This window comes from Podarcis cretensis (genome assembly GCF_951804945.1).
Source record: "Podarcis cretensis genome assembly, chromosome: 14".
Taxonomy (NCBI): domain Eukaryota; kingdom Metazoa; phylum Chordata; class Lepidosauria; order Squamata; family Lacertidae; genus Podarcis; species Podarcis cretensis.
The window spans coordinates 41,664,561-41,677,534 of NC_137183.1; the positions used below are offsets into that span (position 1 = coordinate 41,664,561).

The 12,974-nt window shown below is 44.0% G+C and overlaps 1 protein-coding gene across 1 annotated transcript; it reads right to left on the reverse strand.

Moving 5' to 3' along the window:
• Nucleotides 1-525: 525 nt before the first annotated feature.
• Nucleotides 526-12,461, reverse strand: CLEC19A (C-type lectin domain containing 19A). The gene is made up of 5 exons (XM_079953057.1): nt 10,720-12,461; nt 6,257-6,422; nt 4,737-4,830; nt 2,106-2,238; nt 526-861 (listed from the first exon to the last, which is right to left on the reverse strand). Exons 1-5 carry the CDS (start codon nt 10,808-10,810, stop codon nt 782-784), a joined length of 564 nt encoding a protein of 187 aa, XP_079809183.1. The 5' UTR covers nt 10,811-12,461; the 3' UTR covers nt 526-781.
• Nucleotides 12,462-12,974: the final 513 nt, after the last annotated feature.

The following is a 12,974-nucleotide window of genomic DNA, read 5'->3' on the forward strand; positions in this document are numbered from 1 at the left end:
CTTAATAATAATAAAAAAACAATAACCACAACCCAAACCCTTCACCTAAAATTAAACCTGAAGTTAGTTTGGAAAGCAAAATCTGCCAGTTGCTAAATTCCAAGTGTGGGGGAACTTTTGGCCCTTGGAATGTTGCTGAACTATAACTCCCATCATCCCCAACCATTGGTCATGCTTGCTGTGACTGATGGGAATTGTAGTTCAGCCACACCCAGAAGGCTAAAGGTTCCCCACACCTGCTATAATCAATCTCACAATCTAAAAACAACAGCATTGGAAGATGCAGTCTGTTCACTGATGACAGCTGCACATTGCATACTGGTGGCAAATGTATCCCCTGCAAAAAATTACCTGGATGCAGCTGGGCCCCAGTGAATACATCAGATATGGGGCAGCCGTGGCCCTCCAGATGTTCCTTGACTCCAGCTCCCATCATCCCTGAGCATTGACCAGGTACAGAACACACACACACACACACACACACACACACACAAACTTGGTCATGATGACTAGTTGGAGCCTTCATTGAGTCAGATACAGAAATATGTTTATTAGAGGTGAGAGAATTATGCCTTAGAACAGCCTCCCCACTAATCTAGCGCTCTTCAGATGGTTTGAACTACGGCTCCCAACTCCAATGGGATTTGGGGTTCAAAACATCTGGAGGGCACGAGATCGGGGTGCAGTGGGATGGGGAGACAGGCTTAGAAAAAGGTAGATCCATTTCATTCCATGTTGTTTGGACAGAAGTCGAGTTGTTGCTTTTGTTTTGGGCAAACGCTTAATCAGCCGCCAGGGATGGGATCTTGCACACAAATGGAAATTCTCTGCTGCAGCTATTGTCATTCCAAGACCTTAAAGCTATGAAAAAGAAATTGGGTGGGTGGGGAGGGAGGGAAAGAGAGAGAAATAAGGAGTGTGTTGGGCAGAGTTTTAAACCCCAGTTTCCAAGGAAGGAAGCAAGGGCAGCATATTGAAGAGGCAAAGCTTCTGCTAGCTCAAACTCAGAGGCAATGTTCCACTGTACCCAATATGAATAATAATAACCCTGCACACAGGAAAGTAGCATGTCACGGAGAATACAAGACATGAATGTAATCACTTTCTAACTTTAAGAACAGGTGCCTAAATTTGCTCACTTTCCTCTCCCCTCTAGCTCCCATTTTCCTTTCGTGTCTAACTTTGTGAGATCACTTCCCCTTTGTTCCCTGACAGGAAGAGGCCACGGCTATATATGGTCCTCGCTGCTGATGGTGGACCTATATTTGGAGGGCCCTGAAGCTTGAACTGTTATGGGGGGCCCATCACAACCAGCAACGAGGTCTGAATAACCACTTTTGTATCTGCTTCAGTACTTTTGTGAACTCATTGTTATTCCTCTAGGGTCTTGACCTCTGCTAATAAGGGGGGCGGGGGCAGGATACATTAGCCACAGCAGATTTACAACATTTACAACATGTGTGCTGCTGTTTCGCAAACATTGGGATTGTTGAAATATACAGTGGTACCTCAGGTTACATATGCTTCAGGTTACAGACTCTGCTAACCCAGAAATAGTACCTCGGGTTAAGAACTTTGCTTCAGGATGAAAACAGAAATTGTGCTCTGGAGGCACGGCAGCAGCAGGAGGCCCCATTAGCTAAAGTGGTGTTTCAGCTTAAGAACAGTTTCAGGTTAAGAATGGACCTCCGGAGCGAATTAAGTACGTAACCAGAGGTACAACTGTACACAGCAAAAAAATCAACCCATTTGAGTCATGTGACTCAAATTGGGTCTACTAGACCCCCAAAATGTAAGTAATGTGGACTAAAGTCATTTCTGGGGCCCCTCCAGGATTAGGGGCCCAGAAGATTAAGTTTCATTAGTTTCATAGTAGATTCGCCCCTGCTCCCTGCCTGGGTGGACTCTCTCTCTGCTCTTTTCCACCATATCTGTAACGTGACAACATTTGCATCTCATAAGCATGTGCTCTGTCCCTGAGTTGTGAGGCACTCAGGAAGCAACAACTCTGCTCCATTATTTGTGTGACAGCCACTCAGATATCTGAAGGTGGCAATCATATTGCCTCTTGCTTCTTCTCCTGCCTGAGCTACTGTACCACCTACCACTGCTGTATCTGTACCAGATCTGCACACAGTCTTCATCTTCCGGTTTAGAGTGGATACCGTCGTCTGGTTGATTGCCATCCCAGTAGTTATAGTCATATGAGGAGCCATCTGTCCATTCAAAATTGCTTTCCTACCAAATACATCACCAGGGAGTTAGTGCTAGGGAAACAGACAGGAAATGGCACATATTCAATCTTTGCTGTTAACCAGCATAGATGGAAGCACTCTAGGGATGGAGAAGAAATGCCATTCAGTTTACTTTTCAAGGCGAACCTAGCTAACTCACGCTTTCCAAAGCGATACACAAGCCAACGAGCGGTTATTTTTTCAAAACCTCTTTGAATTTTGACAGTGCGGTTCTCGAGCGAAGTCGTGGGTACAAAAACGCACATACAGTGGCAACGTGTGCATAAACGTGCATGTATTGGAGGAAAACTGCATTATATTAGGAGAAAATGCTTTGCAAAAACAAATGGTCAAAAATCACATACAAATGTATGTATTAGGAGAAACCCACATTTCATTGCTGGTGAATTTTCATGAGGATTTTTTAAAAAACAAGAAGATGTGGAAATGTGTAGAACTGAATTTAAGGCTGAAAAATGGAGAAACGGAGAAAAACCAAAATGGCCAGATTCACCTATTCTTGGTTTGGAGATACCATTTCAGCTGTCATTACAGCTGCTCAGCAAACCTGCCCACTGGTTTTGAAAAGCAAGTGCCTTGCTCAAGAAGGCAACTTTGTCAGTGTGTGTGGTATATATTTTTGACTGAATAAATGTCTGTCATTTCATTTCTAGACCAGTATCTGTATCAATTACAGGTGGGACTTCCGTCATGGGGCTTCTGTATTATAAAAAACCCAGAAACGAGATGGCAAACTGATGCGTGGGCATGAGTCATCTTCATGTACTTTTTAATGTACTGAATTCAATTGGCTGGATCCAGGCTAAATTGGCTGAAGATAAATTCAATTAAATCAATGGGGCGTGGTTGTGATTTTAACTTAATCTGCATTAAAACCAATGGGTTTAACCAACCTATTCTCCTAATATACTGTATTGGCCTGAATATAAGCTGCACCCAAATATAAGCCACATCTTTAAAATTGGAGGGGGGGGGGAGAGGAAAAAAGAAAAAACATCCGAATATAAGCTGCTCCATTCCTCGTTGCTCCTGGCTGCACACCATATATAAGCTGCACTTTAACTTTTCATGGTCGAAATTTGGATAAAAAGTGAGACTTATATGGCCAATATGGTTCACATTTTTGCAAGAAATTCCCCTTAATTTAATAATGCATTTTATACAGGCAACTCCTCATTTTACATTCTGAGACACTGTGTGTTTAAGTGAAATTGTGCATATTTGGAACACCATTGAGAAAGTCTGCAAACCCACCATTTCTCCTTCCAGATCCTCCTTGCTCAAACTCCAACTCAGTGCAAGGGCTCCTGGGATTACACTCGCGAAGGCTTGTGGAATTGCTAAGCACTGCTTTTGAGCCATTTCTGCCATTTCCTTGCTCTTTTTAGGCCCCCTTTGGCCCTTTTCGTACCACTCCGGACTTCGTACCGATGTGTGCATACATAAATGGGGAGTTGCCTGTACATTAATCTCACTAATATATGCAGTTCTATGCCCAGCTATCTCCTACCATGCTGTTTTGGGGGCGAGTTAGAGAGCTGCACTGCACACAATTCTGAGAAGGGCAGATTCTGTAGAATAGCTGCCTTTCAGTGCACATACTGCTTTCGATAGAGCCAATGAGGTAGGGTGTAGGGTAAACCTATTGTGGAAGAATTTTGTATTTTGAGAAGGCAGGTTAATTAGCTGGTACAATTCATCCTCCTTGCTTATTGGAACATCCTAATGGGTTAAACATTGGGAGCAAGACCTACAGAAGAACAGTTGCTGTGCTCATTAGGCATGACTTTCCTGTGCAGATCCTAATATAGAGTTAACTCTACTTACTTTGTGTGATTTACTGCTGGCTCACTCCTGTCAATAACCAACTTCCCTCAGGGCAGAAGCATAGGAATATATAGGCATATAGGAAGCTGCCAGGGCTATTTAATTATCCAGTTGTTACTTTGTGGAAAAGCATCTGCTCTCCATGCAGAAGATCCCAGCATCTCCAGGTAGGTTTGGGAGAGAACCCCCCCCCATCTGAAACTCTGGAGAGCTGCTGCCAAGTCAGCATAGATCAGGGATAGGCAAACTAAGGTCCGTGGGCCGGATGCGGCCCAATCGCCTTCTCAATCCGGCCCGCAGACGGCCCGGGAATCACTGTTTTTACATGAGTCAAATGTGTGCTTTTATTTTAAATGCATCTCTGGGTTATTTGTGGGGCATAGGAATTCGTTCATTTCCCCCCAAAAAATATAGTCCGGCCCCCCACAAGGTCTGAGGTACAGTGGACCGGCCCACGGCTGAAAAAGGTTGCTGACCCCGGCATAGATTATGCTGACCTAGATGGATAAACAGGCTGATTCAATATAAAGCAGGGCTATTTCCCTTAATGCTCCACTTCTGCTAGGCTAGATGCCCCCAAAGTCTCACCCAGCAGGTCTCTTCTTCTTATGGGCCTGATGAGAGGTGCAGCAACTGATACGGTTAGCTTCTTACCTGTCTTAGATCATTAAGTCCCATCCAAACATCCGTCGGTATTCCAGGCACTCGGCTGTTTACCAGGTCGTAGACGAATACATTCTCTTCCCAGCTGCCAATAGTCATATGTAATTAGGAATGCAAAGATCCGTTAATACTTATTTCTTTATTTCATTGCATTTACACCCCACCTTTCTTGCAAGGAGCTCAAGGTGGCATATATGGCTCTCCCTCTCCTCATTTAATCCCCACAGCATCCCTGCAAGGTAGGTTAGGCTGAGAGGCAGTGACTAGCCCCCAAGGTCACCCAGTGGGTTTCAAGGTTGAGTGCAGATTCAAACCCTTACTTCCCCAGGTCCTAGTCCAACGCTCTAACCACTATGCTGTGCTAGCTCTTTCTTTTTAGTTCTCTACACTTCTCATTTTTCTAACCTCAAATTTCAGTGGCCTGCCTTTTGCAGCAATGTGCAACTTCAAATTCCTCACAAAAGTCTCCAGCATTTTAGGGGAAATATCTCCTAATAAACAACTTTTTGTGCACTGTTTTGGCTCATGCGCGCCACTTCTGCAAGACTTTTCTCCTGATATGATACATCTTTGTAGGTTATTTTCATTAAGAAATTCATCTTAAGCGCATGTTGACCTGATATGTGCATTTCTGTAAACAAGGGTTGGTTGGAGAACAGCATCGCAAAAACCATCAAGGACTTGGGCTAACCAGGGTAAATAGTGATATTGCTGCCAGGTAATCAATGGATCATATAGTTAGGAGGTGGACCTCAAAGTTCATGTAATCCCACAGCTGATGCAGGAAGTCGGCACTACATTCTATGCTTAAAGGTAAAGGCATTAGGTCCAGTTGCGAACGGCTCTGGGGTTGCAGCGCTCATCTCGCTTTATTGGCCGAGGGAGCCGGCGTACAGCTTCCGGCTCATGTGGCCAGCATGACTAAGCCGCTTCTGGTGAACCAGAGCAGCGCACAGAAACACCATTTACCTTCCCGCTGGAGTGGTACCTATTTATCTACTTGCACTTTTATGTGCTTTTGAACTGCTGGGTTGGCAGGAACAGGGACTGAGCAATGGGAGCTCACCCCATCACAGGGATTCGAACCGCCAACCTACTGATCGGCAAGCCCTGCGCTCAGTGGTTTAGACCACAACGCCACCAGCATCCCCATTCTATGCTTAAAAACATTCTAAGTACTTTCTATGCTCAGAAAGTACTTCCTAAGCTTAATCTAAATCCTTTCCCTTGTCATTTGAAGCTACTGGAGCAACAGGAAAACAAATTTGTTCTGCCTATACAACAGTCCTCTGGATATCTGAGGATAGTATAGTCTCACCTTTCAATTGTTTCTTTTCCAAACGAACCATCTCCAACTCCTTCAACCTTTCCCTCACAGGACTTGGTCCCTAAACCGCTCGCCATTTTTGTCTCCATCCTCTGAACACATCCCAAGTGTTCCACAGCAACAAGGCACCAGCGAAGGATGATGCATTAGGGCAAATGAGGCAACGTTATTGCATGATTCTTACCTGTGAATGGAAGCTAATTTGGCTGATTTTAGGCCGATGGAGAACTCTGCACAATACAAGTCAGCCTCCGCCCATGTTTTATTGATTGGAAAGTATCTATAGCAAAAGCCTTCATATTCAGTCCAAAAGAGAGGGCAAGAGTAAGAGAGAATTGGCTCTGGCAAAGCTAGGGAGAGAGGAAGGAAATAGGTTAGAGAGGCACATATCTCAACACACTTCCACTTGTCAGATTCACTTGCTATCAGTCCTGGGAGCCCAGAAGATTACAAAGGTCAGGAAAGCCACCTCTGTCTCAACAACGGTTGTCAAAAGAGACGAGCAACAGCTGTCATTTCCATGCATCTTGACACGCCATTGGCTGCGGGCAATGCAGAGCTGGGAGGGGGAAGAGCTCAGGAGAGGCATGTGGAAAGAAGCCCACAAAAGAGGAGATTAGATAAAACCCACCATGCTGGATAAACAGCCTTGTCCTCCTATCCCCTCTAGCAATTACCACTTCAGCAGGCGGCGTCATGGCTCTTAACGTGGGAAAGAAGGACCAGAATTGTGTCCCACCCTCATGCCAATGGCCCCGACTCGTTGCCAGTTTGCTACCAAGCTAGGCTCCTGGTTCTTGCGCTAATTCACAAAGATCGAACCCACCTTGGTAGCTCAGTTGGTAGAGCATGAGACTCTTAAATCTCAGAGTTGTAGGTTCAAGTCCCATGTTGGGCAAAAGATTCCTGCGTTGCAGGGGGTTGGACTAGATGACCCTTATGTTCCCTTCCAATTCTACGGTTTTATAAACGGGGATCAAAAGCACCTAAGGAGCTCTTGATCCCTTATGTTCTACCTTGATCATTGAGAGTTTCATCTAGCCCCTGAGGTTCGGTCAGCCTTTAACTAAAGACCAAGTTTTTAGTGTGGCAGGACCTGCCCTGTGGAACTCCCTGCCACTACAGATTCAGCACAAATCATCCCTGCCTTCTTTCAGCCATCTCAAAAAAAGCTGTGCTATTCAGACAGGCCTTTCCAATGTGAATTTCTTTTTATTGCCTGCTGTTTATTGATGTTTGTTATTTATCTTTCGGTGAGTTTGTATACTGCCTGGCTGTGTCTTTTTTTAAAAAAAAATGAAAGTGTGGTCTATAAATATTTCAGTCAGTCAATCAATCCATCCATCAATCAATGACACCACTAAAAGCAGGGAGGGTATGTTTCTGGAGTGTGGCGAAGACATGAGACAGTAAGTTCATTCCAAGTGTTAAATATCAAGGGCAGATTAGGGATACTTTTGGTCCTCCAGATCTGGCCAAACTACAACTCCCATCAGCTCAGCAAGCACAGCCAATGGCCAGGGATGATGGGAGTTGTAGTTCAGCCAAAGGTTCTGCACACCTTGCTGGAAGGATGAGTTAGGCCCCAGTCGAAGCTTTCAAGCTGGTTTCCCCCCTCCAAATTCCTCTTCAGAAAATGGCCCATCGTCTGATGGAAAATGAAGCTGTCTGAACCATTCAGCTTGTTGAAATTCTGTACCACTTGCCCCAGTAGGTAACATTAATTTGATTAGCTCCAGTGCACCAGAGGTGCCTAAAAGAATTTTAAGGTTAAATGTGCAAGAGGAGAGAAGGCGAAGCAGGTCAACCCCCTAATTAGCACCTTTCCTGTTCAGTTGCCAATGGCCACGTAGGCCCAGTCTTTGGACGAGCGGCCAGTAAGCATTCAACTCCCAACGCTGAGTTAAATCAAGGATGTCATATTCGCCTCAGGATTTATTTGCTAGCTGTACTTTTAAAAGGAGAAAATAATATAATAGTCAGAGGCACCAGCTTGCAAGGGTGATTAGGGAGGGGGGCCGACGCCACATGTGTGATCTTGCGATGTCCCAACGTCATGCGTGTGACGTCAGGAGGAGCCAGGGGTGGAGCCAAACATGGCGGCCACACGGCTCAATGGCCAGCAGCTCCTCCTCCACCTCTTCTTGGTGCCGCCACTGGCAAGAGGCTGCTTCAACCCTTCTTCCCCTCTGTGGCAGGAGGAGGAAGGGCACTCAGCTCCACGCTTATGGGACATGGGGGGCAGCCCCTACCCCAAAAATATGGGGGGCCCTAAAGGGTTCGGCCACTAGGAACCAGTGCCCCTGATGCAAGTTAAAAGGTCTGCAAAATTTGATGGGTTAAGGTACTTACATGTCACATGAAGAAACAGGACAAATAGGTATTGATGGAAATAAAGAAGTAGCAATGATATCTATTATTTGTTTATTTATGTGCTGGGCATGTGGGCTCTGGGAGTATGGGGATTTTTTTTTTCTCTCTCTCTCTGCCTTCCTGGTAGCTTTAGGGTGCCTCCAAGGGTTTGGGTATATGCTATTTTTATGTATACACAGGACCCTTAGAACCAAACCCCTGCATGAGATGAGATCATATGGTATTTCAGTGAAGCTCAGATGTACTCACTTTCTCTAGAATATGTTCCACCAACTTCAGTGACTGAACTGCGCACACACCGAAAGAAAGTGAAATTAATTCCTTCCATCTTTGGTCACATGGCATCAAGAGATAGGGGAGAAATTAGATTCTGGCCTCATTTGAAGCCAGATCTATTCAATCTACAACTTCCAAAATTTCATGAGAACAAAACACAGCTATCCTTTGAAATTTGCCCTTATCCCAGTTTTGCAATGCAGATCGCCAATTGAACAATATTTACAAAAATGCAAAAATTGAGAAATTGATTGAAAAATGTTTATTAGGAGAAATTTGAAATAAAATCCTGATTAATTTTCAGGAGGTGTTTTTTTAATAGCAAATTTCTGCAAATGTTAGAATAGGAAAAACGAGAAACTGGAAGCCAAAATGAGCAGATCCTTCCATCCCTAAAACCATCCAAAGTAAGGTTGGTTATACTGCAGTGGAGCTCAGAAACTCCTCACCTTTTTCTACCTTACACCCCAGCAGTTGAATCCATAATAAGTTAGTTGTGTTTAATTCCCATTCATTTCAGTGTAAATTAAGTTAAGATCATGACTGCCATCCCTTTGATTTAATTGGGTTTAAGATCAACTATTTTAGCCTGAATCCAACCCATTAATTTGAGTAAGTTAAATAAAAAAAACACCCAAGTACACTGTAATCCCTAATGCCCATAAATCATTTTATCATCTCATTTCTTGGCATTTCAATAACACAGAAGTTCCACAACAACTTAATTATGCAATCAAATAAATCCACATAATTTGTACAAATAGTGGTCTGGAAATGAAATGACAGTGAATAAGTATACCACAAACTCTCAAACAGTTTAGCTGAGCCATAATGACGGCTGAGATGCTATCTGAACATTAGGGATGAATGAATATGTCAATTTCTATTTATTGCTAGTTGTCATGTTTCCAATCTTCATTTCAGTTCTTTACACGTCTACATCAGTTTGTTTTTCATTTAAAAAAATCCTCATGAAATTCGATCAGCATTTTTGTGTGAATTTCTCCTAATATACACATTTTTGTATGCATTTATGACCAATATTATTTTGTAAAGTGATTTCCTCTAATAGAATGCCTCTTAAGGTATATTAATTATGCATATATATATATATATATATATATATATATATATATATGCATTTTCATGCACACTTTAACCTGGTATATGTATTTTTTGACACATTACTTGACTGGAGAACGGCATTGCAAAATTCAGAGAAGTATGGATTTCAAAAGCTAGCTGGGTTTCAATTTACATACTGTTTTGAAAAGTACACAGGTTTGCTTTTAAACTGAATGAATTTTATTCCCTACTCCTACTGAACACAGGCTGCCACCAGAACTGGATTCAACGCTAAAGTTGGAGCAAATTGTCAATTTCATCGATAACTTTCCATGTTGCCTTTTCATCAAAGCCTTTTGATTCCTGGTAAGCCACCAATAAATCCCAACTTTTCTGACTTAATTACAAAAAACAAAGATCATCTATCAAAGAATGGCATGAGAGAATATGGGACCATGTTTCAACAGCAAACTAACTCACTTTATTAGTTTCAGAGAGCAAAACCTAAGAGAAAATAACTTTAAGTGAAGACGGATTAATTTCAGTGATCAATATAGGAGATACGGGCTGCTACCAAACGTATATAGTGGGCTTACAGTGTTCTGATACACTTAATGTTAGTTTGGGTCAATAGCTGCTGTGCTACATAGGAAATTTTGACTGGATGTATGCAAATTCATAGGAGTCACTGAACATTCTACCCTTCTGCATATCTTTTATTTTCTAAAGTTTATGCAATTTGTGATATAAATGGAATCTATCTATCTATAGCTCTGTTTAGAGGATTTTCTCAAAGGGGGAGGGAGACAAAAACCAAGAAGTGATATTTAGGACCCAAGATTAAACCTCAACCTGATTAAAACCCCAAGCAAAATTACCTTTGCTTCAGGTGGCCCAGTTTTGAGTATTTTATCGTCAGAGATAGGTACTCACCTTGACTGATTTTAATATTGGTGTGTGGGAAAGCCTGGATGGCGAGCAGCACCCCAGAGAAAGTAGCGCAGAAATTCCACCTCGATATCATAGCTGGTCGAGAGCAAGTCTCCTCTACGAAGCTGCAAAGAACTGGCTGCTCCGTGTTTTTCCTCCCTTTGTAGTGCTACTGAAGTCACTGGAGCAGCTGCAAAGAGGCTTTGTAGACAACTCCCTCCCTTGTAAGGGCAAACTTTCAACAAGATTTGCACAGGATGCTGGCCGAACGCCTCACAGCCTAACCTCCCACACCACTGGCCACTCTTTCTCACTCCTCCAGATGACCTGATTATTGAGCATCCATCATGATCTGCTCATGCAAAGCTTGTGTGGCGTTTGGACTATAAGTAGTCTTTATTTCACATCCGTCTCTGGGTATGACAATGAGCATTCACCCTGCATCAAATCACCCTCCATTTGCTTGTAAGGTCCTTACGCATCTTCCCATTAGTCATCCGCAAGAAGTCCGATTATTTCTGTTGCACAAGGGCAACAGAGCACCTCAAAGGTGCGGATTCTGGTATGCGCTTGAACCCCTTCCTTAACACATTGCCACACAACAACCCAGAGTGTCCCAGACAAAACCAAGTTGAGGCTAAAATGGAATAACTTGCCCTTGTCACCCAGCAGTAGAAATGACCTAACAACCCCTTAAGATGATTGCTATGTGACTTAGAGGTAAATCCCAAAGGCGATTCGCAGTTCCAAAAAGCAATATGCTGGATTTTAGAACATAAAGCCACTTCAGGCTTTCTTTTAAAAGCTTTCCATCTTGGTGCTTTAAAAAAAATACTTGCCAGGACTGTCAAAGGCAGAGCCAGGTCCAAGTCTCAGAGCTGCTAGGTCTATGAAGGAACACAGCACAGTGAAAGATATGTGGCAATGTACCACATTTTTTAAAAGACCAGTAAGGGGTGTTCCTACAAATCACCCAATGCACTCAATTTAACGTGTCAGGTGGTAGTTGGGGATGAATCCTGTCTACACTTCTCCCATGTTGATGCACACACTGAGAGATGGCATTTCTTCAAAGGTGTTTTTTTTCCCCTGAGGAAATTTATGAGATTTCTTTTTCCTTTTCTCAGCCCCCAAGGGTATACGTGTGGAGGGGGGGATTACTCTACACAGTGTTTTTGAATATTCTCCACTATATGGGGGGGGGCTGCCATTCCTCTTCCCCCTTCTGAACACACACACACACACACACACACACACACACACACACACTGTTGTGGGGCAATGCGGAGACATTGGGGAGGAAACAAAATGGCAGCCAGGTGGCTGACAGAGTTGTTCCTACTACCCAAGAGCCAGTGCAGTGTTAGTGGTTAGTATTGGACTAGGACCTGGGAGTAAAGGTAAAGGTACCCCTGCCCGTACGGGCCAGTCGTGTCCGACTCTAGGGTTGTGCGCCCATCTCACTTAAGAGGCCGGGGGCCAGCGCTGTCCGGAGACACTTCCGGGTCACGTGGCCAGCGTGATGAAGCTGCTCTGACGAGCCAGCACCAGCGCAGCACACGGAAACGCCGTTTACCTTCCCGCTATAAAGCGGTACCTATTTATCTACTTGCACTTAAGGGTGCTTTCGAACTGCTAGGTGGGCAGGAGCTGGGACCGAACGACGGGAGCTCACCCCGCCGCGGGGATTCGAACCGCTGACCATGCGATCGGCAAGTCCTAGGCACTGAGGTTTTACCCACAGCGCCACCCGTGTCCCTCCAGGACCTGGGAGACCAGGGCCTGGGAGACCAGGGTTCAAATCTTCACTCAGCCATGAAACTTGGTGGGTGACCTTGTGGGCCAGTCACTGCCTCTCAGCCTAACCTGCCTCACAGGGTTGTTGTGGAGCTAAACATACATAAAAACATTTTTCCTACTGAAACTTTGAACTGTGGCTGTGTCTAGTGGCAACTCATGTGACCCCACCCCACTCCCCAACTGCCACTCCATATGTGCCCACTCAACTTCTTCAATCTGCAGAACTGGCATTTGTACAAGTGCCACATAATGTGTGTTTTCCACACTTGTGAGAAATCAATATTTTAGTGTGGCAGCATGTATTCTCTGAAACTCCCCTCCCCACTGATATTACACAGCCTCCCCTAAAAATGCCTCTGCTGTGATATTTTCAATGTCAGCTAAACCATTTTCAGGGGAGGCTGAGCCTATCTGTACATATATTTTTGGTATCATTATTTTATTTTATTTGGCCATCT